This window comes from Ranitomeya variabilis, chromosome 3, assembly GCF_051348905.1.
Source record: "Ranitomeya variabilis isolate aRanVar5 chromosome 3, aRanVar5.hap1, whole genome shotgun sequence".
In the NCBI taxonomy this organism is placed as follows: Eukaryota; Metazoa; Chordata; class Amphibia; order Anura; family Dendrobatidae; genus Ranitomeya; species Ranitomeya variabilis.
This window is the reverse complement of record NC_135234.1, coordinates 765,675,794-765,699,310: the sequence shown is the minus strand read 5'-3', so window position 1 is coordinate 765,699,310 and position 23,517 is coordinate 765,675,794. Positions and strand designations below refer to the sequence as shown.

Sequence of the window (23,517 nt, the reverse complement as noted above, 5' to 3'; positions counted from 1 at the left end):
CATGAATGGTAACACCATCTTGTTTCTTGTGGCGGCCATATTGGTTCCCACTGCAAAAGGGAAGCCAAAATATATCTGACTGGATTTCTAACCTCCTGTTAGGAAAGTGACAAAATATAGAACATCGCTTAGATGCTCAATGCAATATGGCTCCTGTATTATGTTTCGCCAGGTGCATGTTCTGAGAAAAGTATTTTCCGCACTGGGATCATGGTCACAGGCGTGCATCGGCCCCAGTATGTTGCCATGGCACCTGAGAGCCCATGTTTCCGCCATCTTGGCCCTCCTGTGATACCCAGCCTCATAGGAGTTTATCAATTTCACTATTACCCCAATGCTACGCATGGCTGTATATAGTACAGGCGACCAAAGGGTCATATCCTGTAAAAAAGGGGAAAAAAAAGGGTTATAAAGATGTTAGAAAAATGTAAGTGTGAGTTGGAGCTTTCACCAGTTAAAAAAAAAAATTAAACATTTGTTATTGCCGTCACCATAAGAGTCCAATGTACCAGAATCTAGGATTCATTAACTAGTCGCTAAATGCCATCAAGGGAAAAAGAATAGAAACACTAGAATTGTTCGGTCGCCGCAGCGCTATAAAAATACCTTATATACTCAAAATGGTGCCACTAAAACCTAGAGCTCGGCGCGCAAAGTACAAGCAGTCCCATCACGCCATGGATGGAAAAATCAAAAAGTTACCAATAGATGCACTCTCGGCTCTCCCCATTCTCTCTCGGCTCTCCCCGCACGCTCCGTTCTCTCTCTCGGCTCTCCCCGCACGCTCCGTTCTCTCGCTCGGCTCTCCCCGCACGCTCCGTTCTCTCTCTCGGCTCTCCCCGCACGCTCCGTTCTCTCTCTCGGCTCTCCCCGCACGCTCCATATTCTCTCTCAGCTTTTCCCACACGCTCCGGTCTCTCTCGGCTCTCCCCGCACGCTCCGTTCTCTCTCAGCTCTCCTCACACGCTCCGTTCTCTCAGCTCTCCCCGCACGCTCTGTTCTCTCTTTCTCAGCTCTCCCCGCACGCTCCGTTCTCTTTCTCGGCTCACCCTGCACGCTGTTTTCTCTGCTCTCCCCGCACGCTCCGTTCTTTCTCAGCTCACTCTGCATGCTGTTTTCTCTGCTCTCCCCGCACACCCCGTTCTCTTTCTCTGCTCTCCCCGCACGCTCCATTCTCAGCTCTCCCCGCACGCTCCATTCTTTCTCGGCTCACCCTGCACGCTGTTCTCTCTGCTCTCCCCGTTCTCTTTCTCTGCTCTCCCCGCACGCTCCGTTCTTTCTCAGCTCACCCTGTTCTCTGCTCTCCCCGCACGCTCCATATTCTCTCTCAACTCTTCCTGCACGCTCAGTTCTCTCTCGGCTTTCCCCGCACACCCCGTTCTCTCTTTCTCTGCTCTCCCCACACGCTCCGTTCTCTCTTTCTCGGCTCACCCTGCACGCTGTTCTCTCTGCTCTCCCCGAACGACCCGTTCTCTCTCGGCTCTCCCCGCACGCTCTGTTCTCTATTTCTCGGCTCTCTCTGCACGCCCTGTTCTCTCTTTCTCGGCTATCCCCCGCACGCCCTGTTCTCTCTTTCTCGGCTCTCCCCGAACGACCCGTTCTCTCTCGGCTATCCTCACACGCTCTGTTCTCTCTCGGCTCTCACCCGCACGCTCTGTTCTCTCGCCTCTCCCCACAGGCTCCGCACTCTCTCTCGTGTCTATCTCCTCTCTTCTTCCCCTCTATCGTCTCTGCTCAGATCCTGTATCGCTCTTTCCACCACATAAGACGCAAAAATACAGATTTTAATGACATGAATGAAACAATTAACCCCTTCTTCTTTTTAAACTTAATAATTAAAAAAATAATAATTCACCGACTTTCTAAGTGACCATGGAAATTAATCAAGATTGATATTTTGGCATGTGGACTGATTTCAGAAAAGTTGGATAAAAACAAAGTTTTGTTACAATTGTATCCATTCCCAGACAATCAGCTCTGCAGGGCACCTGCACTGACACACTGTAACAAACTATTAGGACAGACAAGACGTCATGCATTTGCCTCATAGGAGAATTACCAATTTGCAGCTCTCCAGCTGTTGTGATAACTACAACTCCAATCATGCACTGGCAGCAGCAGCACGCTGGGAGTCGTAGTCTGGCCCAGCTGGGGGGCTGCCGACTCCTGGATACATCAGTCGCACCCTCAGCTTTGCAGACCTTGGATGTAAACTGAAAGGTTTCTATTCCCTGACAGCAAGCAGCGGTAACACAGAAGTTGCAGAACTGAAGCACTGGATATATTAAAAAGTTGCAGAACTTGGTGGTCGAGGCGTGGCTATGTAAGCTGTGAGGGAAGACGCACCTTCTGGAGGCTCCTGCTATCCTGGTTCTAATCCTGCCTTTAATCCCCCTGATTTGTGGTCTGCACCGGCTGGAGCGGTGCCTCTGGACCCCGGGAGCCCGGTAACCCCCTTGAACGGCGACTTTGGAGCCCCAGGACGCCGGTGGCAGCGGCGCCCTGAACGAGCGACGGAGTCTCTGAGCTGCGGCGGCCATCTTTGAGTGCGGCTCCGGCGGGAAGGACACAGCGCCGGCGGGAGAGATACAGCGCCGGCGGCGGCCGTGGCCGGGTGCATTCCCCGAACATCAGCACACAGCGGGGACGCAGTGAGTCACTGAGGAGAGGAGCAGGTGCCGGGTCCGGGCGGTCCCTAAAAAGGCTGCAGCCATTATTACAGCGCGCACTCCATCGGCAAGGAGAGCGGCGCCATACTATACAGCTGCGGTGCAGCTCAGGAGGTGAGCCAACATCCTGCATTAATAGAGGGGTGGTGCGGTGTGTGCCCAGGAAAATTGGGCCCTGCATCCACCTTGTTAGACGAGCTCTTGTCTGCGCCATAACTTTGGAGGGATTATCCCCCCTCCCTGCTGTTTTGCCTGTGGGGGCTGTGGGCTGCTCTGAGACTCTGTGCCTGATACATTCTTAGCTGCTGCTCCTGTTCATACTTGGTGATTCCCTGCCTGGCTGCCTCTTTGAGGTATATCCTAGTTTGACTCTGCCCTGCTATTGGAGAATAGACTGCCATAACCATAAGGCTTGATCCTTTTGTGGGGACCTTCTGTTAATCGCCATGCAATCTTCTAAAGGAGGGGGGGCTGCTGAAAAGTTAAAGAAATATGCCAGAGATGATACTCCTGACAGTGTACGTACTCTCAGAAATAACTCCTCACAGAATCAACGCAAAAATCGCCCTTCTGACAGTAATGAGGAAGGGGAACAAGGCGAACTAACTCTTAAGCAAGCATCTGAGCAATTGATGCAAGCTATATCCCTCACTAGGTCCTCTCTCACTGAGAAAATAGAAGACGTACATACTGAGGTGGGCCGCCTGCGACATGATATGCAGGCTATGAGAGGGCGTATCTCTGAGGCTGAAACAAGAGTGTCTCAGATAGAGGACACCATTACCCCAATGGAGGCTAAGCTCTCGAAAGCTGTCGGCTCTGTGAATGCCTGGAAGCAAAAAGCAGATGACCTGGAAAACAGACTGCGCCGCAATAACATTCGCATTATTGGCCTACCAGAACGCTCGGAGGGTCAGCAACCTGAGCAATTTATAGAGGACTGGCTTAGAACCTCTCTGGGAGATGGATTCTCCTCAACATTTTCCGTGGAGAGGGCCCATCGGGTCCCAACGAGACCTCTACCCCCCGGAACCCCACCTCGGCCCTTCTTGGCGCGTCTCCTCAACTGCAGAGACAGAGATGCGATCCTTCGCTTGGCGAGACAGAAGAGCCCCATTAAATTTAATAATGCTACTATCTCAATCTTCCCGGACTTTTCTATGGAACTTCAAAAGCAGCGAGTCCGATTTGTGGAAGTTAAAAAGCAGCTCAGGGATAAGAACATCATCTACTCCATGCTTTATCCGGCTCGGCTCCGCATTGTCCATGAAGGCTCCTCCCTGTTCTTTACTGATCCGGCGGAGGCAACCGAATGGTTGCGGTCATATAAGGGGTCCAGTGTGCCGAACTCCTAAGCTGCTCTCCTTACTCCATGGCAACATAAATTGGAGCTCTCCGTATTGGTGCTGAGCTAATCTACAATACCGGACGCTGGTTCCAGTGAGGGTATCCCCTTTTCTATCTGACTGTAGGAGTGTAAGATTATACTCCTCCACTGTTCGAGTTTTGTTTTGTTTGGGTTTTTACACCAGTTTTGACTGTTTGATATGTTTGCTAGTCGCCAATGATAATTTTGTGCTCTACGTGATGTTCCTGATCCCTGCCCGAATTGCGATGTATGTTATTCTTTTTTTTAGGCGTGGATATGGGGTCTGAGATTATATTTATGACATGGAATATACGGGGTATTAAAACCCCCCGTAAGAAAATCAAGGTATTCTCTCAGATTAAAAGGTATCATCCCCATATTGTAGCCCTTGTAGAGACACATCTGACCAGGGACACAGTTAAATGTATACAAAAGCCGTGGGTGCAGTGGTCCCTTAACGCATTCCACACTAGTTACTCCAGAGGGGTCTCTCTGTTGATACATAGGAATGTTAGGTGGGAGGCTAGGGAAGCACGACGTGATCCCGAAGGTCGCTTTGTTTTTGTACATGCCTTTATTAATACGCGAGAATATGTGATACCATGTGTTTATAACCCACCCCCGGCTAGTATATCGATTCTCCGCATGGCAATGGGTTTCTCCCTAAATTATCCTAATGCTAGTGTTATTTGTATGGGAGATTTTAACTTGGTTATGGATAATTTTAAAGACAGATTGAGACTAGACGGGGGGACGTTTGGAGGACCTTCTCCTCAATCCCCCTCTCAATTGGCGCTATTTATGAGTAATAGCGGGTGGTTAGATTTATGGAGGGCACGCCACCCTGAAACAAAAGAATATACCTGTCATTCGTCAACTAGACAGTCTCTATCTCGCATAGATTACATATTTGGATCTAGTGATCTGGCATTATGGGTAGATAATATCGAACATGGTAATAGGGGGATATCAGATCACAGTCCAATCATTCTCAAATTTAAATACGGTCAGCCAAACAACTATATACCTTGGAAATTGAATCCCTTCTGGTTGAAGCTGATAGATTCTAGTGATAGAACGGTTGATCAGTTGAGCTGTTTTGTCTCTGCTCACCCAGATCCCTCGAATCTTAATCTGTTCTGGGACACTCTAAAGGCATACTTACGGGGATGTCTGTCTTCCACAATTTCCTACATTAAAAGGGTGACGGCGGGGGAGGATGATGAGATGGAGCGGCGACTGAGGGATACGGAGGCCGCCTATGTGGCCAATCAGACCAGTGGTAACAGGGTGGAATGGCTTACTTCCCAAAGATTATACACCCAACATATAGACACTAAATCGAAACGCAAACTATTTTTTACCCGTCAATCCTATTTCGAATTGGGGAATCAGGCCAGTACACTCCTAGCCTTTTTAGTACGCCAACATAATACCTCTAATACAGTATTACAGATTCGGGCACCTGATGGTTCGTTGGTATCCTCAACTGAAGAGATTCTTCATTGTTTTTGTAATTACTATAAGTCATTGTACAAATCTGATGGTGGTTTTGGTGTCCCTGAGTGTATGGACTATTTATCAGACATAGCGTTCCCCTCACTGAGTCCAACCCAACAGGCCTTTATGGAGGCCGAGTTTACTCTAGAGGAAGTGGAACATGCTATAATGGACATGGCTTCCGGGAAGGCCCCTGGACCTGACGGGTTTCCCGCCGAGTTCTATAAAAAATATCGGAGCCATCTGGCACCACATTTATTGAAGGTACTCCGGAGTATATGGGAGGGAGAGTTTATGCCTGAAACCTTTTACGATGCAAATATTATTGTACTTAAGAAGGAGGGAAAGGACCCCCTGGAATGTGGGTCATATCGCCCCATATCATTGGTGAATGTAGATTATAAGATCTTCACTAAAATCTTGGCCACCAGACTAAATACGATTATACTAGACCTTATACACCCAGATCAAACTGGCTTTATGCCCGGGAAGAGTACCTCCATCAATATTAGACGGGTCCAATCAGTGATTCAATATAGCTCTTTAGAATTGGACAATAACTGGGCATTGGCGTCACTAGATACAGCCAAAGCATTCGACTCTCTTGAATGGTCTTTCCTTTCCGCATGCCTACGGAGATACGGTTTTGGGGATAAATTTATTAGAGGGATAGATACGCTATATAGGAATCCTAGGGCACGGGTAATTGTGAATAACTCTATCTCTGATTCTTTTACTTTGCACAGAGGAACCCGTCAAGGATGTCCTCTATCCCCGGCTCTCTTTGCCCTCGCGATAGAAGCTTTAGCAATACGTATAAGGTCCTCTATAGATATCAAAGGAATTAATATTGCGGATCGTGTGGATACCATTGGTCTTTATGCCGATGACATGATTATATTTATGGATAAAATAGAAGAAACGTTACCGCAAGTAATAACGACCATCGACAAATTTAGTAAAGTCTCTGGTCTCTATATAAATTGGGACAAATCTACCCTAATGCCTCTGTCTCATGCTCCGATGCCCTGTCTCGAAAACCTCTCATCGTTACCTGTAGTCTCCAGTTTCAAGTATCTGGGTATTCATATGTCCCAATATAGTCGGCTAGACCTACAACTTAACATTTATCCACTATTGGACCTGGTCAAATCTAAATTTACAGCCTGGAGCAAACTCCCCCTCTCTGTTGCAGGCCGCATTAATCTAATTAAAATGATATTACTCCCCAAACTTAATTATTGCTTCCAACACAGTGCAGTGCCAATACCCAAGTCTTTCTTCGCAAATTTAAATTCCCTAACCACATCCTTTATATGGGGAAAGACTAGACCCAAACTTAAACTATCTACTTTACAGAGACCAAAAAGGGGGGGTGGGGCGGCTTTACCAGACTTTTATCTGTACTATCTTGCCGGACAGGCCAGGGCACTAAGCAAATGGATGCCTAATAACTCTTTACCTAATTCAGAGAGCCATTTACTTCACTCTGCCCGGATTGACTGTCCATTGGGATTTCTGGAAACAGAGAGAGTCAATGCTCCTCGTTTGCTGCCTTTGCTTCGACTGGCGAGATTGATATGGAGACAGATCAAAAAAGTTATCACATTTGCAGATGTAATAGCTGAAATGCCATTATGGCATAATAGTTATTTCCCAGAAATACTAAATCACCCATCTACTGAGTTCTGGATCTCATACGGTGTTCTTTCAGTGGGCAATATACATGACCAAGGGGTTTTTGTATCTTTCGAACAATTACGGGATACTTACAATATTCCAAGATCCCAATTCTTCCGTTATTTACAGCTAAGGTCAGCTTTCCAATCACACATGCGAAATGTGGGTGCGGGTCGAGCGATCTCATCTCTACCTCTAATAGGCATTCTCAACTCACAAGGCCCTCAGGGACTCATTTCCTCTTTATATACATATTTGTTGTCCGTGGGAGATGGATCCACTATTAGCTCTCTTAAAGAGAAATGGGAGGGACTTCTTCCCGATACAATGGGAGAGGAATGGGAAAATATTCTAGAGTCTCCAACTAAAGTTTCTCCTTCAGTTAATAACAGGATGACCCAGCTATATATTATATATCAGACCTATTTGACCCCAACGCGGCTCTTTAAAATGGGTCGCCTCCATTCGTCAGATTGCTTGCGATGTCATGCACAAGATGCAGATTTTATCCATATGATTTGGAGGTGCCCGGTAATCTCGCACTATTGGAAAGAGGTCACGACATTATTAACATCTTTATTGTCAATCCCTGTTCCACTTGAGCCATTGACCTGCTTATTTGGGGTGTGGGATGCAGAGGCCTGGGACCACTATACTGGGATCTTTCTTAGAGAGACGCTCTTCTTGGCGCGGAAGGTACAGGCGCTAAGGTGGATGGGTGGCTCCTCCCCGTCTCTCAGAGCTTGGATCGATTTGGTGAACTCGGTCGTCCCATATGAGAAAACACTGTACCAAAACAGAGGATGCCCAGGTAAATTCGAAAAAATCTGGGGTAGATGGAACTCCTCTCATCATACTCTGTAGTCTGCGTTGATTAGATACATGCACGGGAGGATGGGCTTGTGATTCTGGGACATCGCTGGTGGAGTAGGATTCGACTCTGTTTTTCTTTTGGCGACTTACTGTTTAATGTTAACGGTTAAAGTTGTATAGTAGGTAGATTTTAGATGCTAGTGATTTAACATGCACAGTTTATCACCTCTGTAAGTTCTGGATATGATGATATTCTATGACCTTTTATATCTGATGGTATAATTGATGATGATACATGCTAATGTGTGCATTATTTGTTTATTCTGAAATTAATAAACGAATTTAAAAAAAAAAAAGTTGCAGAACTTTTCGTTACACGAGGATTCCGCTACATTTACCGACCAATTGAAAGCGTAAAGGTACGCAGCTCTGCCGCACGTCCAACAGGATGTTCCATTTTTCTCTTTCCTGCCCATGGGTTTGGATTAAATCGGTGTTAATGGCCCTCCGCCGCAGTCCCCGGTCTTTTTAGACAGGCTGCTTTGGTGCAATATAGGTCATAACCGCTGCAGCCAATCATTGAGCTCAGCAGTCTTGTGTGGTTTATATCGGCGTCACAGCCTAGTGACTGGCTGCAGGGGTCACGAGAGCTGTAGTTGTGACGTCAACGCTGCAGCCTGTCAACAAAGATCGGGGACCACGGTGGTAAGGCGTCGCTGATTTTATTACTTGTAGCAGATGGGCAGAAACCCCCCTTTAGCTGTGAGTGATGTCCGTAGCAGAGTACAGCCCCAGACCCCCCAGTCCGCGCTCCTCACAGATCCGCCAGCTGATATTTCCGGATGATCCCGTCCCGGCAGCACGTGAACGCCGACTTCTCAAACACTGCGACCTGCGGAGACAAACACGGCTGATACAGACGCTGGACCGGTTACAGGAGGTCAATCCCCTGCTGAAATACTCTGTGCTGCTGGAGGACCCCACTATAAAAGTATCACGCTGTGATCTGCCACATCATCAGCACACTCCTCTCCTGTGCTGCTGAAACAAGGCACCAATATCCAGAACTGCTGACCTGGTGCTGTACTAATGGACTTTCTGGATTATTGGAAATAGAAATTACACGTGTTCGGAACAATAAGGAGTAATCCGCTCACTGTGAAGACTCTGGGGGGATATTTAAGGGGTAACATATGTCGCCCCCGTGATACAATATGGCGGATCTTACCTTATACACAGGATCACAGTCGGGATCTGTGAGCTCCAGGACGTGATCCAGGTACTGCTGGAGGATGAAACACGTCCCGTCCCCTGGAAGAAAACATACCGCAGCGTTCATAGTGCGGCTCCATGATAGCCTAGCATAGCAGCGCACACAAAGCCGGAGTCTAAAAATGGCGTAAAACCGATGCGGATCCGGGTCTTACCGTCCTACTGCGTTCTCACCGTACCTTGGCTGGCGACGAAACCTTCCCTGAAAGGCACCAGCGATAAAACCGGAGCTCCAGACCGGAACATGGTCTGTACGGGGACTCTGTGAAGAAGCAATAAATGATGATGGAACTCGCTTGCTGCGCTGCGACGGTTCAACACAAGGTTTGGGTGGGGGTTCACTTACTTTGTGTTTCTGATGTCCAGCTCGTAGATATTACCGTCTTGACCCCCTCCTAAGACATTCACGCTGGAGATGAAAGTGCAACAGTTAAAGGCGTCTGCGCCGTCAAAGGTGAAGACCTGCAATGTAAAAGACCCCGGGATGGTAAATGTGGTTTTCTCTTCCAAACTGATCAATTCTTCTTATCACCACCAGAGGGCGCTCACTGCAATGAAAGGTGCATTGGTGTGTGCAGTGAGCTCCCTCTGGTGGTGACTGCAGGTACTGACAATCGGACCACCAGGAATACTATTTATACCCCATCGTGGCCATGTAAAGTGCTGCGCAATAGTTTGGTGCGGTAGGAACAAAAATGATCATATCCCATGCAGATGAGGGGCAAAGACCTCCGAGTGGTCACTTACAGACTGGCGGCTCTGCAGACTCTTGGCCTCCAGCTTCCCGTCCTCTCTCGCCAGCAGCAGTAACTTTCCCTCACTCCCGATTTCCCGGTCACCTGCAGCCAAAAAATAGACAAATTTACAAAGGGATTAAGGCCTATGAGAGTCCATGGTAACAGACTACAAACAATCTCAGCGTAGTCGGACCCTGCAGTCAGGGGTCACTCCTCTCCGCTCCCCCTTGTACTTACTTAGGGGCGTTTCAGGGGTCCCCAGGTCAATGGCGTTATCAGCGACACCAACGGAGATCCCGTTAATGGCGGCGCCGCAGTCCGCCACCACCGCCAGGCAGGAGGATGTCCCGCAGTCCCATAGTCTGGCCGTACCGTCCCTAGAACAGGACACAACGTTCCTTCCCCGCTCCACCACAACCAAATCCAGAACACCTGGGGGGGACACATCAGATTCCTATGGGCGACTATAGAGGTAAAGGAACGGGGAGCTTCAGTACGCAAAACAGTGACCAACCTCCTTTATGGCCTCTAAAGGTGACCGGGCAGCTGGCATCTTCCACAGACCAGATCTTCACTTGGGCATCCATGCCGCCACTGAGGACCACCATCCCGGAGGGGAAGAACCTGCAGCAATTCACATCATAGACGTGGCCTTCCAGGACTCTCTAGGGGGGACGTGAAGCCGAAAACTCAGACAGGCAGCAACTGTCCCTATAAAAGAAAGCGCCAAACCGCACAAAACATGCAAGAAAAGCAGCGCAAATAACAGCCAGAAATGGCGCACCCGTGTCTCTCCATTATTGGTCTGCCAGATCTTCATCGATCCATCGCTGCTAGTGGAGACACCGAGACCACCGCCACTGGAAACATCCAGACACGTGACCTGCAAGGACCACACCGAGAATTATAGGGGATATATTACCGTACATCGGGGCAGTATTATAGTAGTTATATTCTTGTACATAGGAGCAGTATTATAGTAGTTATATTCTTGTACATCGGGGCAGTATTATAGTAGTTATATTCCTGTACATAGGGGCAGTATTATAGTAGTTATATTCTTGTACATAGGGGCAGTATTACAGTAGTTATATTCTTGTACATAGGAGCAGTATTATAGTAGTTATATTCTTGTACATAGGAGCAGTATTATAGTAGTTATATTCTTGTATATAAGAGCAGTATTATAGTAGTTATATTCTTGTACATAGGAGCAGTATTATAGTAGTTATATTCTTGTACATAGGAGCAGTATTATAGTAGTTATATTCTTGTACATAGGGGGCAGTATTATAGTAGTTATATTTTTGTACATGGGAGCAGTATTATAGTAGTTATATTCTTGTACATAGGAGGCAGTATTATAGTAGTTATATTCTTGTACATAGGGAGCAGTATTATAGTAGTTATATTCTTGTACATAGGAGCAGTATTATAGTAGTTATATTCTTGTACATAGGGACAGTATTATAGTAGTTATATTCTTGTATATAGGAGCAGTATTATAGTAGTTATATTCTTGTACATAGGGGGCAGTATTATAGTAGTTATATTCTTGTACATAGGGAGCAGTATTATAGTAGTTATATTCTTGTACATAGGGGCAGTATTATAGTAGTTATATTCTTGTACATAGGGGCAGTATTACAGTAGTTATATTCTTGTACATAGGGGCAGTATTATAGTAGTTATATTCTTGTACATAGGAGCAGTATTATAGTAGTTATATTCCTGTACATAGGAGCAGTATTATAGTAGTTATATTCTTGTACATAGGAGCAGTATTATAGTAGTTATATTCTTGTACATAGGGGGCAGTATTATAGTAGTTATATTCTTGTATATAGAAGCAGTATTATAGTAGTTATATTCTTGTACATAGGAGCAGTATTATAGTAGTTATATTCTTGTACATAGGGGGCAGTATTATAGTAGTTATATTCTTGTATATAGAAGCAGTATTATAGTAGTTATATTCTTGTACATAGGAGGCAGTATTATAGTGGTTATATTCTTGTACATAGGGGCAGTATTATAGCAGTTATATTCTTGTACATAGAGCAGTATTATAGTAGATATATTCTTGTACATAGGGGGCAGTATTATAGTAGTTATATTCTTGTACATAGGGGCAGTATTATAGTAGTTATATTCTTGTACATAGGGGCAGTATTATAGTAGTTATATTCTCGTATATAGGGGCAGTATTATAGTAGTTATATTCTTGTACATAGGGGCAGTATTATAGTAGTTATATTCTTGTACATAGGGGCAGTATTATAGTAGTTATATTCTTGTACACAGGGGCAGTATTATAGTAGTTATATTCTTGTACATAGGGGCAGTATTATAGTAGTTATATTCTCGTATATAGGGGCAGTATTATAGTAGTTATATTCTTGTACACAGGGGCAGTATTATAGTAGTTATATTCTTGTACATAGGAGCAGTATTATAGTAGTTATATTCTTGTACATAGGGGCAGTATTATAGTAGTTATATTCTTGTACATAGGGGCAGTATTATAGTAGTTATATTCTTGTACATGGGGCAGTATTATAGTATTTATATTCTTGTATATAGGAGCAGTATTATAGTAGCTATATTCTTGTACATAGAGCAGTATTATAGTAGTTATATTCAAGGTTTTTTCTTTGTATCTAAAAAAGATGGCTCTTTGAGGCCGTGTATTGATTATCGACTCTTGAATAAAATTACAGTCAAATATCAGTATCCTCTGCCACTGCTGACTGATTTGTTTGCTCGAATAAAAGGGGCCAAGTGGTTCTCTAAGATTGATCTCCGTGGGGCGTATAATTTGGTGCGAATTAAGCAGGGGGATGAGTGGAAAACCGCATTTAATACGCCCGAGGGCCATTTTGAGTATTTAGTGATGCCTTTTGGTCTTTCAAATGCCCCTTCAGTCTTTCAGTCCTTTATGCATGACATTTTCCGTGAATATTTGGATAAATTTATGATCGTGTATCTGGATGATATTTTGATTTTTTCGGATGACTGGGATTCTCATGTCCAACTGGTCAGGAGGGTTTTTCAGGTTTTGCGGGCTAATTCCTTGTGTGTGAAGGGTTCTAAGTGTATTTTTGGGGTTCAAAAGATTTCTTTTTTGGGGTACATTTTTTCCCCCTCTTCCATTGAGATGGATCCTGTCAAGGTTCGGGCTATTTGTGATTGGACGCAACCTTCTTCTCTTAAGAGCCTTCAGAAATTTTTGGGCTTTGCTAATTTTTATCGTCGATTTATAACTGGTTTTTCGGATGTTGCTAAACCTTTGACTGATTTGACTAAGAAGGGTGCTGATGTTGCTGATTGGTCCCCTGCTGCTGTGGAGGCCTTTCGGGAGCTTAAGCGCCGCTTTTCTTCCGCCCCTGTGTTGCGTCAGCCTGATGTTGCTCTTCCTTTTCAGGTTGAGGTCGACGCTTCCGAGATCGGAGCTGGGGCGGTCTTGTCGCAGAAAAGTTCCGACTGCTCCGTGATGAGGCCTTGTGCGTTCTTTTCTCGAAAATTTTCGCCCGCCGAGCGAAATTATGATATTGGTAATCGGGAGCTTTTGGCTATGAAGTGGGCTTTTGAGGAGTGGCGTCATTGGCTTGAGGGGGCTAGACATCAGGTGGTGGTATTGACCGATCACAAGAATTGGATTTATCTTGAGTCTGCCAGGCGCCTGAATCCTAGACAGGCGCGCTGGTCGTTGTTTTTCTCTCGGTTTAATTTTGTGGTCTCATACTTACCAGGTTCTAAGAATGTTAAGGCGGATGCCCTTTCTAGGAGTTTTGAGCCTGATTCCCCTGGTGATTCTGAACCTACAGGTATCCTTAAGGATGGGGTGATATTATCTGCTGTTTCCCCAGACCTGCGACGGGCTTTGCAGGAGTTTCAGGCGGATAGACCTGATCGTTGCCCACCTGGTAGACTGTTTGTTCCTGATGATTGGACCAGTAGAGTCATCTCGGAGGTTCATTCTTCTGTGTTGGCAGGTCATCCCGGGATCTTTGGTACCAGGGATTTGGTGGCTAGGTCCTTCTGGTGGCCTTCCCTGTCTCGAGATGTACGAGTTTTTGTGCAGTCTTGTGATGTTTGTGCTCGGGCCAAACCTTGTTGTTCTCGGGCTAGCGGATTGTTGTTATCTTTGCCTATTCCGAAGAGGCCTTGGACTCACATCTCTATGGATTTTATTTCTGATCTCCCTGTTTCTCAGAAAATGTCTGTCATCTGGGTGGTGTGTGACCGTTTTTCAAAGATGGTTCATTTGGTTCCCCTGCCTAAGTTGCCTTCCTCATCCGAGTTGGTTCCTCTGTTTTTTCAAAATGTGGTTCGTTTGCATGGTATTCCGGAGAATATCGTTTCTGACAGGGGGACCCAGTTCGTGTCTAGATTTTGGCGGGCGTTCTGTGCTAGGATGGGCATTGATTTGTCTTTTTCGTCTGCGTTCCATCCTCAGACTAATGGCCAGACCGAGCGAACTAATCAGACCTTGGAGACTTATTTGAGGTGTTTTGTGTCTGCGGATCAGGATGACTGGGTTGCCTTTTTGCCGTTGGCGGAGTTTGCCCTCAATAATCGGGCCAGTTCTGCCACTTTGGTTTCTCCTTTCTTTTGCAATTCAGGGTTTCATCCTCGTTTTTCTTCCGGTCAGGTGGAGTCTTCGGATTGTATATTCTTGTACATAGGAGCAGTATTATAGTAGTTATATTCTTGTACATAGGGGCAGTACTATAGTAGTTATATTCTTGTACATAGGGGCAGTACTATAGTAGTTATATTCTTGTACATAGGGGCAGTATTATAGTAGTTATATTCTTGTACATAGGGGCAGTATTATAGTAGTTATATTCTTGTACATAGGAGCAGTATTATAGTAGTTATATTCTTGTACATAGGAGCAGTATTATAGTAGTTATATTCTTGTACATGGGGCAGTATTATAGTATTTATATTCTTGTATATAGGAGCAGTATTATAGTAGTTATATTCTTGTACATAGGAGCAGTATTATAGTAGCTATATTCTTGTACATAGAGCAGTATTATAGTAGTTATATTCTTGTACACAGGGGCAGTATTATAGTAGTTATACTCTTGTACATAGGGGCAGTATTATAGTAGTTATATTCTTGTACATAGGAGCAGTATTATAGTAGTTATATTCCTGTACATAGGGAGCAGTATTATAGTAGTTATATTCTTGTACATAGGGGCAGTATTATAGTAGTTATATTCTTGTACATAGGGGCAGTATTATAGTAGTTATATTCTTGTACATAAGGGCAGTATTATAGTAGTTATATTCTTGTACATAGGGGCAGTATTATAGTAGTTATATTCTTGTACATAGGAGCAGTATTATAGTAGTTATATTCTTGTATATAGGGAGCAGTATTATAGTAGTTATATTCTTGTACATAGGAGCAGTGTTATAGTAGTTATATTCCTGTATATAGGAGCAGTATTATAGTAGTTATATTCTTGTACATAGGAGCAGTATTATAGTAGTTATATTCTTGTACATAGGGGGCAGTATTATAGCCGTTATATTCTTGTACATAGGGGGCAGTATTATAGCAGTTATATTCTTGTACATAGGAGCAGTATTATAGTAGTTATATTCTTGTACATAGGAGCAGTATTATAGTAGTTATATTCTTGTATATAGGAGCAGTATTATAGTAGTTATATTGTTGTACATAGGGGGCAGTATTATAGTAGTTATATTCTTGTACATAGGGGCAGTATTATAGTAGTTATATTCTTGTACATAGGAGCAGTATTATAGTAGTTATATTGTTGTACATAGGGGGCAGTATTATAGTAGTTATATTCTTGTACATAGGGGGCAGTATTATAGCAGTTATATTCTTGTACATAGGGGGCAGTATTATAGTAGTTATATTCTTGTACATAGGGGCAGTATTATAGTAGTTATATTCTTGTACATAGGAGCAGTATTATAGTAGTTATATTCTTGTACATAGGGGCAGTATTATAGTAGTTATATTCTTGTATATAGGGGCAGTATTATAGTAGCTATATTCCTGTACATAGGAGCAGTATTATAGTAGTTATATTCTTGTATATAGGGGCAGTATTATAGTAGCTATATTCCTGTACATAGGGGGCAGTATTAGTTATAGTCTTGTATCTTATTGTCAGCGACAGGCAAGGGATGAGAATACCTTACACTTTTCTCGTGGACTCTCGGGAAGCTGGTGTAGGGAGCCAGGAATTTGGTGGCGACGTTCTCCGCGGGGCAGGAGATGAGGAGACTTTTCTGTGGGACAGAGCAGATGGTTACTGCAGGTTTCCTACGTCTTCCCGCTGCCGTCTATGGACGACTGTCGGTTTGTTATTGGGGTTTACAGAAATTTATTCTCTGGATATTTTATACCTTAGTGACTTCAAGAACAGAGAAATCCTCGGAGGAGGTGACGTTGGGGATCCCGTCAGGCCCGATTCCTTCACACTTCAGGGCTCCGTAGACCGTCGGCTTCCCTGTAACACACAGGACTCCTCAATAATTACCGGGTTTCTTATTTATATTCATTACTGCAAAACCTGAAGGACGACCACTGTGCCCCCGATAAGACTTTGCCTCAACCCTGCCAATACATGTTTACGTCTACCTAGAATCGCTACCTTTGGAGCTGCCAAACTTTAACCTAAAACTAGGCTGCTATTATATCCCTCCGCCGTGCTTTACACTGCAGCTCTGCTTGTTCAGATTGGCCACTATGCATTATCTCATCAGAAATTAAGGATTGCATGAACAGCTTCTTAAGAATTCATCATTCCCACTTGATAAGCAGATTTCTGTTGTCTTCAAACAATTGGGGGCTTCTCTCCCCAGAGGTCAGGGGTCTCCTATATTACAGTGTAATGCATTTATGTGATATGTAATACAACATTTCCTCCACAAGGGGTTGCTACAGGGTAAATCTACAGCAGGGTGCGACGTCCCCTAACAGTCAGGAAGCTCCTGGGGATGAGCCGACTTGCCCGGACCTCGGCCCCTGCCGAGCGCCCTCTCCCAGCCACATTTACCTGGGATCTTGCACGAGACCCACGCCGCTCCTTCCACCTTCCTGAAAGACAAAATGGGAAAATCTGTTATGTGATTCTGAGGGACTCATAGGGGCAAAAACCAGAGGTGGTCTAAGAATTCAAAATAAATAATGTATCGGACCCCCGTGGTTCCTTCACACCGCTGCTTGTGTCCCCCCCGCCGGTCTCCTTCAGTGTCAGACGGAACGTAACTGCTAATTGGCTTCAGTGGTCATGTGACGTCCCCTCGCCAGGAGAAGAGACCGGCGGGGAACAAGGGCAGAACCTAGGGGGTCCAGAAGGGAAAGATCTGATTTTTTTCTAAACTCCTTCCTGTTCTGTTGCATATATCTAGCCATTGTGGAGTCGGCACAGGAGCCGTGTTCAGTATTGTTTAACCACGTAAATGCTGCAGTCAATCTCTGACTGTCCCCTCCAACACTTATTGGCCCAGCTGGGCCACCATGGCAGCTGCGGGCCTTCTGAAGGGGCCCCACACACCACCATTATGAGTTTCACAAAAGATTATATCAGTTTATAGTAAAACAAAAAAATAATATTGGGGCACTGCAGTATGTATTACAAGCAATCAGACCTAGGGGAACTTAGAAGGATTTGTATTTTATTTTTTATTTAATTTACTTATTGTCTTATGAAAAATAATAAAATATATAAATAAAAACTATAAACAGATAGAAAAAAGTATATACACATTACAGACCAAAAGTTTGGACACAGCTTCTCATTTAATGATTGTTCTGTATTTTCATGACTATGAAAATTGTACATTCACACTGAAGGCATCAAAACTATGAATTAACACATGTGGAATTATATACTTAACAAAAAAGTGTGAAACAACTGAAATTATGTCTTGTATTCTAGGTTCTTCACAGTAGCCACCTTTTGCTTTGATGACTGCTTTGCACACTCTTGGCATTCTCTTGATGAGCTTCAAGAGGTAGTCACCGGGAATGATCTTCCAACAATCTTGAAGGAGTTCCCAGAGATGCTTAGCACTTGTTGGCCCTTTTGCCTTCACTTTGCGGTCCAGCTCACCCCAAACCATCTCGATTGGGTTCAGGTCTGGTGACTGTGGAGGCCAGGTCATCTGGGGTAGCACCCCATCACTCTCCTTCTTGGTCAAATAGCCCTTACACAGCCTGGAGGTGTGTTTGGGGTCATTGTCCTGTTGAAAAACAAATGATGGTCCAACTAAACGCAAACCGGGTGGAATAGCATGCCGCTGCAAGATGCTGTGGTAGCCATGCTGGTTCAGTATGCCTTCAATTTTGAATAAATCCCCAACAGTGTCACCAGCAAAGCCCCCCCCACACCATCACACCTCCTCCTCCATGCTTCATGGTGGGAACCAGGCATGTGGAGTCCATCCGTTCACCTTTTCTGCGTCGCACAAAGACACGGTGGTTGGAACCAAAGATCTCAAATTTGGACTCATCAGACCACAGCACAGATTTCCACTGGTCTAATGTCCATTCCTTGTGTTCTTTAGCCCAAACAAGTCTCTTCTGCTTGTTGCCTGTCCTTAGCAGTGGTTTCCTAGCAGCTATTTTACCATGAAGGCCTGCTGCACAAAGTCTCCTCTTAACAGTTGTTGTAGAGATGTGTCTGCTGCTAGAACTCTGTGTGGCACTGACCTGGTCTCTAATCTGAGCTGCTGTTAACCTGCGATTTCTGAGGCTGGTGACTCGGATAAACTTATCCTCAGAAGCAGAGGTGACTCTTGGTCTTCCTTTCCTGGGGCGGTCCTCATGTGAGCCAGTTTCTTTGTAGCGCTTGATGGTTTTTGCCACTGCACTTGGGGACACTTTCAAAGTTTTCCCAATTTTTCAGACTGACTGACCTTCATTTCTTAAAGTAATGATGGCCACTCGTTTTTCTTTACTTAGCTGCTTTTTTCTTGCCATAATACAAATTCTAACAGTCTATTCAGTAGGACTATCAGCTGTGTATCCACCAGACTTCTGCTCAACACAACTGATGGTCCCAACCCCATTTATAAGGCAATAAATCCCACTTATTAAACCTGACAGGGCACACCTGTGAAGTGAAAACCATTCCCGGTGACTACCTCTTGAAGCTCATAAAGAGAATGTCAAGAGTGTGCAAAGCAGTCATCAAAGCAAAAGGTGGCTACTTTGAAGAACCTAGAATATAAGACCTATTTTCAGCTGTTTCACACTTTTTTGTTAAGTATATAATTCCACATGTGATAATTCATAGTTTTGATGCCTTCAGTGTGAATGTACAATTTTCATAGTCATGAAAATACAGAAAAATCTTTAAATGAGAAGGTGAGTCCCAACTTTTGGTCTGTAATGTATAAAAATATCTATATATAAATAAAAAATAAAATGTTTTAAAAATAAAATATATAAAAAATGTTACATGTGTATTTTTTCACATATAAATACATATATATATACACATACACACACACTGTGTGTATGTGTGTATGTGTGTGTATATATATATATATATATATATATATATATATATATATAATTAAAATATATCTTCGGAAACAAACGGTAAAGCTGGAGAAACAAAGCAATATGGTGGTTCAAAGTCCGCTCTGCCCAAGATTTAAAAAATGTGATCACACACGGAGGTGAAGGTTTCCAAACCTCTTTATCATTGTGGTTTGGTCCTGATGAAAAGGTTTGGAAACCTTGAAATTTGTTGACAAGTAAATAGCATTCATTCTTCATCTCCATGTGTGATCCCATTTTTGGAACTTTGGGCAGCGCGAACTTTGAAACATCGAATTTGTCATTCATTGCAAAATATATCTTGAAAAAAAATAATAAAAAAAAAAATATATATATATATATAGGCTTGACAAAGGATAACACATCCGAAACGTTGCCACGCCGTTCAGGCATTAAAGTTCACTTTTTTTCAATTATTTTGTGCTGCTTTTCCTTTTTTTGAGTTTATTACTTTAGACCATTGGATTGCTGGTTGGAAGAGCTCTGCATGCCTTGTAAGGTAGTAATTTGATGCTGTTCCAATTTTTTCATTATATATATACACACACACATTATTGATGAGGCTGAAGTTGGTTTCTCATTCGTTCAGTATCTTATTTGGCAATTTCTTTCTTGTTTTTATAGGTTCAACAACAAATAATAATCCTCACAATGATAACATACACTGCAGCGAGGAGCCTGATGTGAAGACACTTAACAGCTACCAAAAAATTATAAAACTGGCACAAAAATGGGCATCAAAGGGCGTTAATGAAAGGGTTAAATGACTTTGGGCCACTGATACCACAGTGCAGACTTATAGAACAGGGAGCCCCACATCAAACCCAGGACCCTCCAGCCCGGCCCACATGGGTTCTGGGCATCAGAACTGGCATCTAAGTGGGCAAACAGCCGATTTTCACAGATTTGATTTTGTAACTGGTGTTTATAAGGGGTTAAATGACATTGTGTATTCATAGTGTGAGATCAGTGGCCCAAAGTCTTTTAACCCCTTAAAAACACCAGTTACTTATTTAAATGGCCAAAATCGACTGCCCTCTTGGATGCCAGTTCTGATGCCCAGAACCCATTCATGTGGGCCGGGCTGGAGGGTCCTGGGTTTGATGTTGGCTCCCTGTTCTATATGTCTGCACTGTGATATCAGTGGCCTAAAGTCATTTAACCCTTTCATTAACGCCCTTCGGTGCCCACTTTGATGCCCACTTTGGTGCCAGTTGTATAATTCTTGTAGCTGCTAAGAGTCTCCACATCAGGCTCCTCGCTGCATCGTTTGTTATTATTGTGAGGATTATTATTGGTTGTTAAACCTGTAAAAACAGAAGAGAAAAAAATGCCGAATAGAAACCAACTTCAGCCTCGTGATGTTACAAACGCTGATGGATGAGGATATAGGAGGAAACGGGGCAAAATGTGTAACACTAAAACCTAATGCAAAAATGATTTTTGACATAAAATCATGCAATTAAGTAAAAAAAAAAATGGGGACATCCCCTTTAATAAAACATAAAGGTCTCCAAAGTTTAAGGCACTACAATTCCCAGCATGCAGTAAGAGGTGAAAGGCGTCAGGTCACACTGAGAATTCTAGTTCTACACCAGCCCATAGGTAGAATAGACTAAAATAAAACAACCAACATGTCGGACTGACGAGGTTTGTCGTCCCCCACCTCAGACAGGCAGCCCAGTCACTCTGGATACAGATCCTGGCGGCCATCTTGGTGCAGGCAAATCCATAACAGGAAGTGGCCGTCACGGCAGATTTTACTAAACAGGAAGTAGCGCTCTCCCGCCACTAGAGGCCGCCGTGTAGGAGCGGTTTGTGTCTCTTCCCAAGGTGTTTTCTGCTGCGTTGAAGACAATGATAAATTGGACTACGAAAAAATGGCGGCGGCCATTGGTGGATACAGGGAGAAACAAGGACAATAGTAAAATGACAGGGTTTTAGTTCAAGAGTAGAACAGGATTGAAGAGAGGAACACATGTAAATGGCCAGACTGTTCCAGGTGAGCACACCGCTTGTTATGTCCTTTATTCACTGCCTCTAGGGACCACAAGTCCCAGCCTGCCTGATAGTGTATGTGTTATATATTGTAATAACTGATACATTAGAATTTGTCATTATTTCCAAGATTTGTCCTCGATGTCAATGAATGGACCCCCCCCTAGGATCTAAGGTCGAGTCCATAGTTGCAGTCACAGCCCCCTCCAGCACAGGTTCCCTATAAAATGGCAGAAAGCCTGCAGAACAGATGGTGATTTATATATATAAACCGCAATAAAGCAGAATTACAGCGCAAACGATCCAACTATCAAAGGACCAAGTCTAAAAAAAATAAATAAAAAGTTTTTAAAGATATTAAACAAACCCCCAAAATGTTGCCCACTTTTGCTTTCGCAGGCCGTTTGTTTCCCTGTACATTTAACTCTGATGTGGAATAAAACTAGTTACCAAAATCATTTTTAGCCCACAATACACGCATTTAGTTCATAAAAAATGTTCCCGAACGTGGACAACCCCTTTAATTAGCCAATTTCTGTTGTTTTGCAGTAATCATGGCTGTCCCAACGTCTCAACCTCACGACCGCAGTCGCAAGCAGCAGGACGAGGAGGACCCGGTGGATCAGATGATCGCGAGGACCGGTTGTACGGCGTTTCACTACGCGGTACAGGAGTGTATGGCGGAGCACCAGGACTGGAGGCGCTGCCAGGACCAAGTGCAGGACTTCAGGAACTGTATGCAGGACTATCAGACGAGGAGGATGGAGGAGCTGAGGAAGAAGAGGGGTCACACGCCTGAGGCTGCTTCCTAGGGTCTCTACCCCTGCACTGTGTGGCGGTTTGTAGTCACAAGACCAGGACCCGTATATAAGACACTGCTCGCCTCTTTTTTTTATTTTTAATTAAACCTCCTGCACTTTATCTCTGAGATGTGATTAAAATGTGTTTCCTAATTTGCACCAGTAAAAAGAGTTTATATGCCACATGGAAAAGCGATGGAGTGCAGTCCTCAGGTGCAAATTACCGTTTTTTTTCGGACTATAAGACGCAGCGGACCATAAGACGCACCCCAAATTTTCAGAAGGAAAATAGGGAAAAAAATGAATGTGTCAAATGGGTGTCCGTCTTATAGTCCAAATTCAGCTTATCGGGGGGATTGGCAGCGCTGGTGGAGCGTGGGCACAGGAGGTGATGACTTCCATCCCAGGCTGGTGCGGCAGGTTTAGTGGTGGTGCTCTGTGGAGCGGGGGTCTCCGCCGGCATTATGTGAAAGCCCAGAGGCCCCCGTACATCCATTGCTGCTATGCGGTGGCCTCCAGCAAAATGGCTGCCGGGGGCGGCGCATGCTCAGATTCAGATCTTGTTGACAAGATTTCAATTTGAGCATGCACCGCCCCCAGCGGCCATTTTCCTGAAGGCCACCACATAGCAGCAATGGATGTACGGGGGCCTCTGGGCTTTCACATAATGCCGGCGGAGACCCCCACAGCACAGAGCACCGCCACACCAGCCTGGGAAGGGAGTGAGATCATCGCCCTGCAGCGTCGAACCAGGACTGCCGCAGAATCACCCGACTCCTGCTGCTGCCACAGTATTTGTGAGTATATTCTGACTATAAGATGCACCCCCATTTTCTCCCAACATTTTTGGGGAAAAAAGTGCTTCGTATAGTCCGAAAAATATGGTACCTGCAGATATCCAAGACCCGAGGGACCAGACTGCATGGGAAAGAGATGTCTGCTGCAGGCTTCATACATGTGAACGGGGAGAGTCCAGAGGGTTTCTACACCCAGTCATGGCCGAAAGTGCTGGCACCCTTGAAATTGCTCCAGAAAATAAAGTATTTCTCCCAGAATATTACTACAATTCCCCATGTTTTGTTATGCAGGTCTTTATTCCTTTTGGGTGTAT

The 23,517-nt window shown here is 44.4% G+C and overlaps 2 protein-coding genes across 3 annotated transcripts; one reads left to right on the top strand and one right to left on the bottom strand.

The window, feature by feature from the left end:
* Window positions 1-1,771: 1,771 nt before the first annotated feature.
* Window positions 1,772-21,522, bottom strand: PAAF1 (proteasomal ATPase associated factor 1). 2 transcript variants are annotated; one of them, XR_013224130.1, is made up of 13 exons: window positions 21,275-21,388; window positions 17,096-17,136; window positions 16,443-16,546; window positions 16,236-16,325; window positions 10,825-10,923; window positions 10,555-10,705; window positions 10,278-10,472; window positions 10,051-10,142; window positions 9,650-9,765; window positions 9,483-9,565; window positions 9,260-9,342; window positions 8,398-8,923; window positions 1,772-2,300 (listed from the first exon to the last, which is right to left on the bottom strand). XR_013224130.1 is itself a non-coding variant. In XM_077298782.1 (12 exons), the coding sequence occupies exons 1-12, from the start codon at window positions 21,319-21,321 to the stop codon at window positions 8,846-8,848; spliced, it is 1,179 nt and encodes a 392-aa protein (XP_077154897.1). In that variant the 5' UTR covers window positions 21,322-21,522; the 3' UTR covers window positions 8,332-8,845. The 2 variants fall into 2 exon arrangements, 1 of the variants encoding a protein (XP_077154897.1); XM_077298782.1 differs by lacking the exon at window positions 1,772-2,300 and having other exon boundaries at window positions 8,332-8,923; window positions 21,275-21,522.
* A 633-nt stretch (window positions 21,523-22,155) lies between these two features.
* COA4 (cytochrome c oxidase assembly factor 4 homolog) lies at window positions 22,156-22,563 on the top strand. The gene has a single exon (XM_077299867.1). It carries the CDS (start codon window positions 22,161-22,163, stop codon window positions 22,416-22,418), a length of 258 nt encoding a protein of 85 aa, XP_077155982.1. The 5' UTR covers window positions 22,156-22,160; the 3' UTR covers window positions 22,419-22,563.
* The last annotated feature ends 954 nt before the right edge of the window (window positions 22,564-23,517 follow it).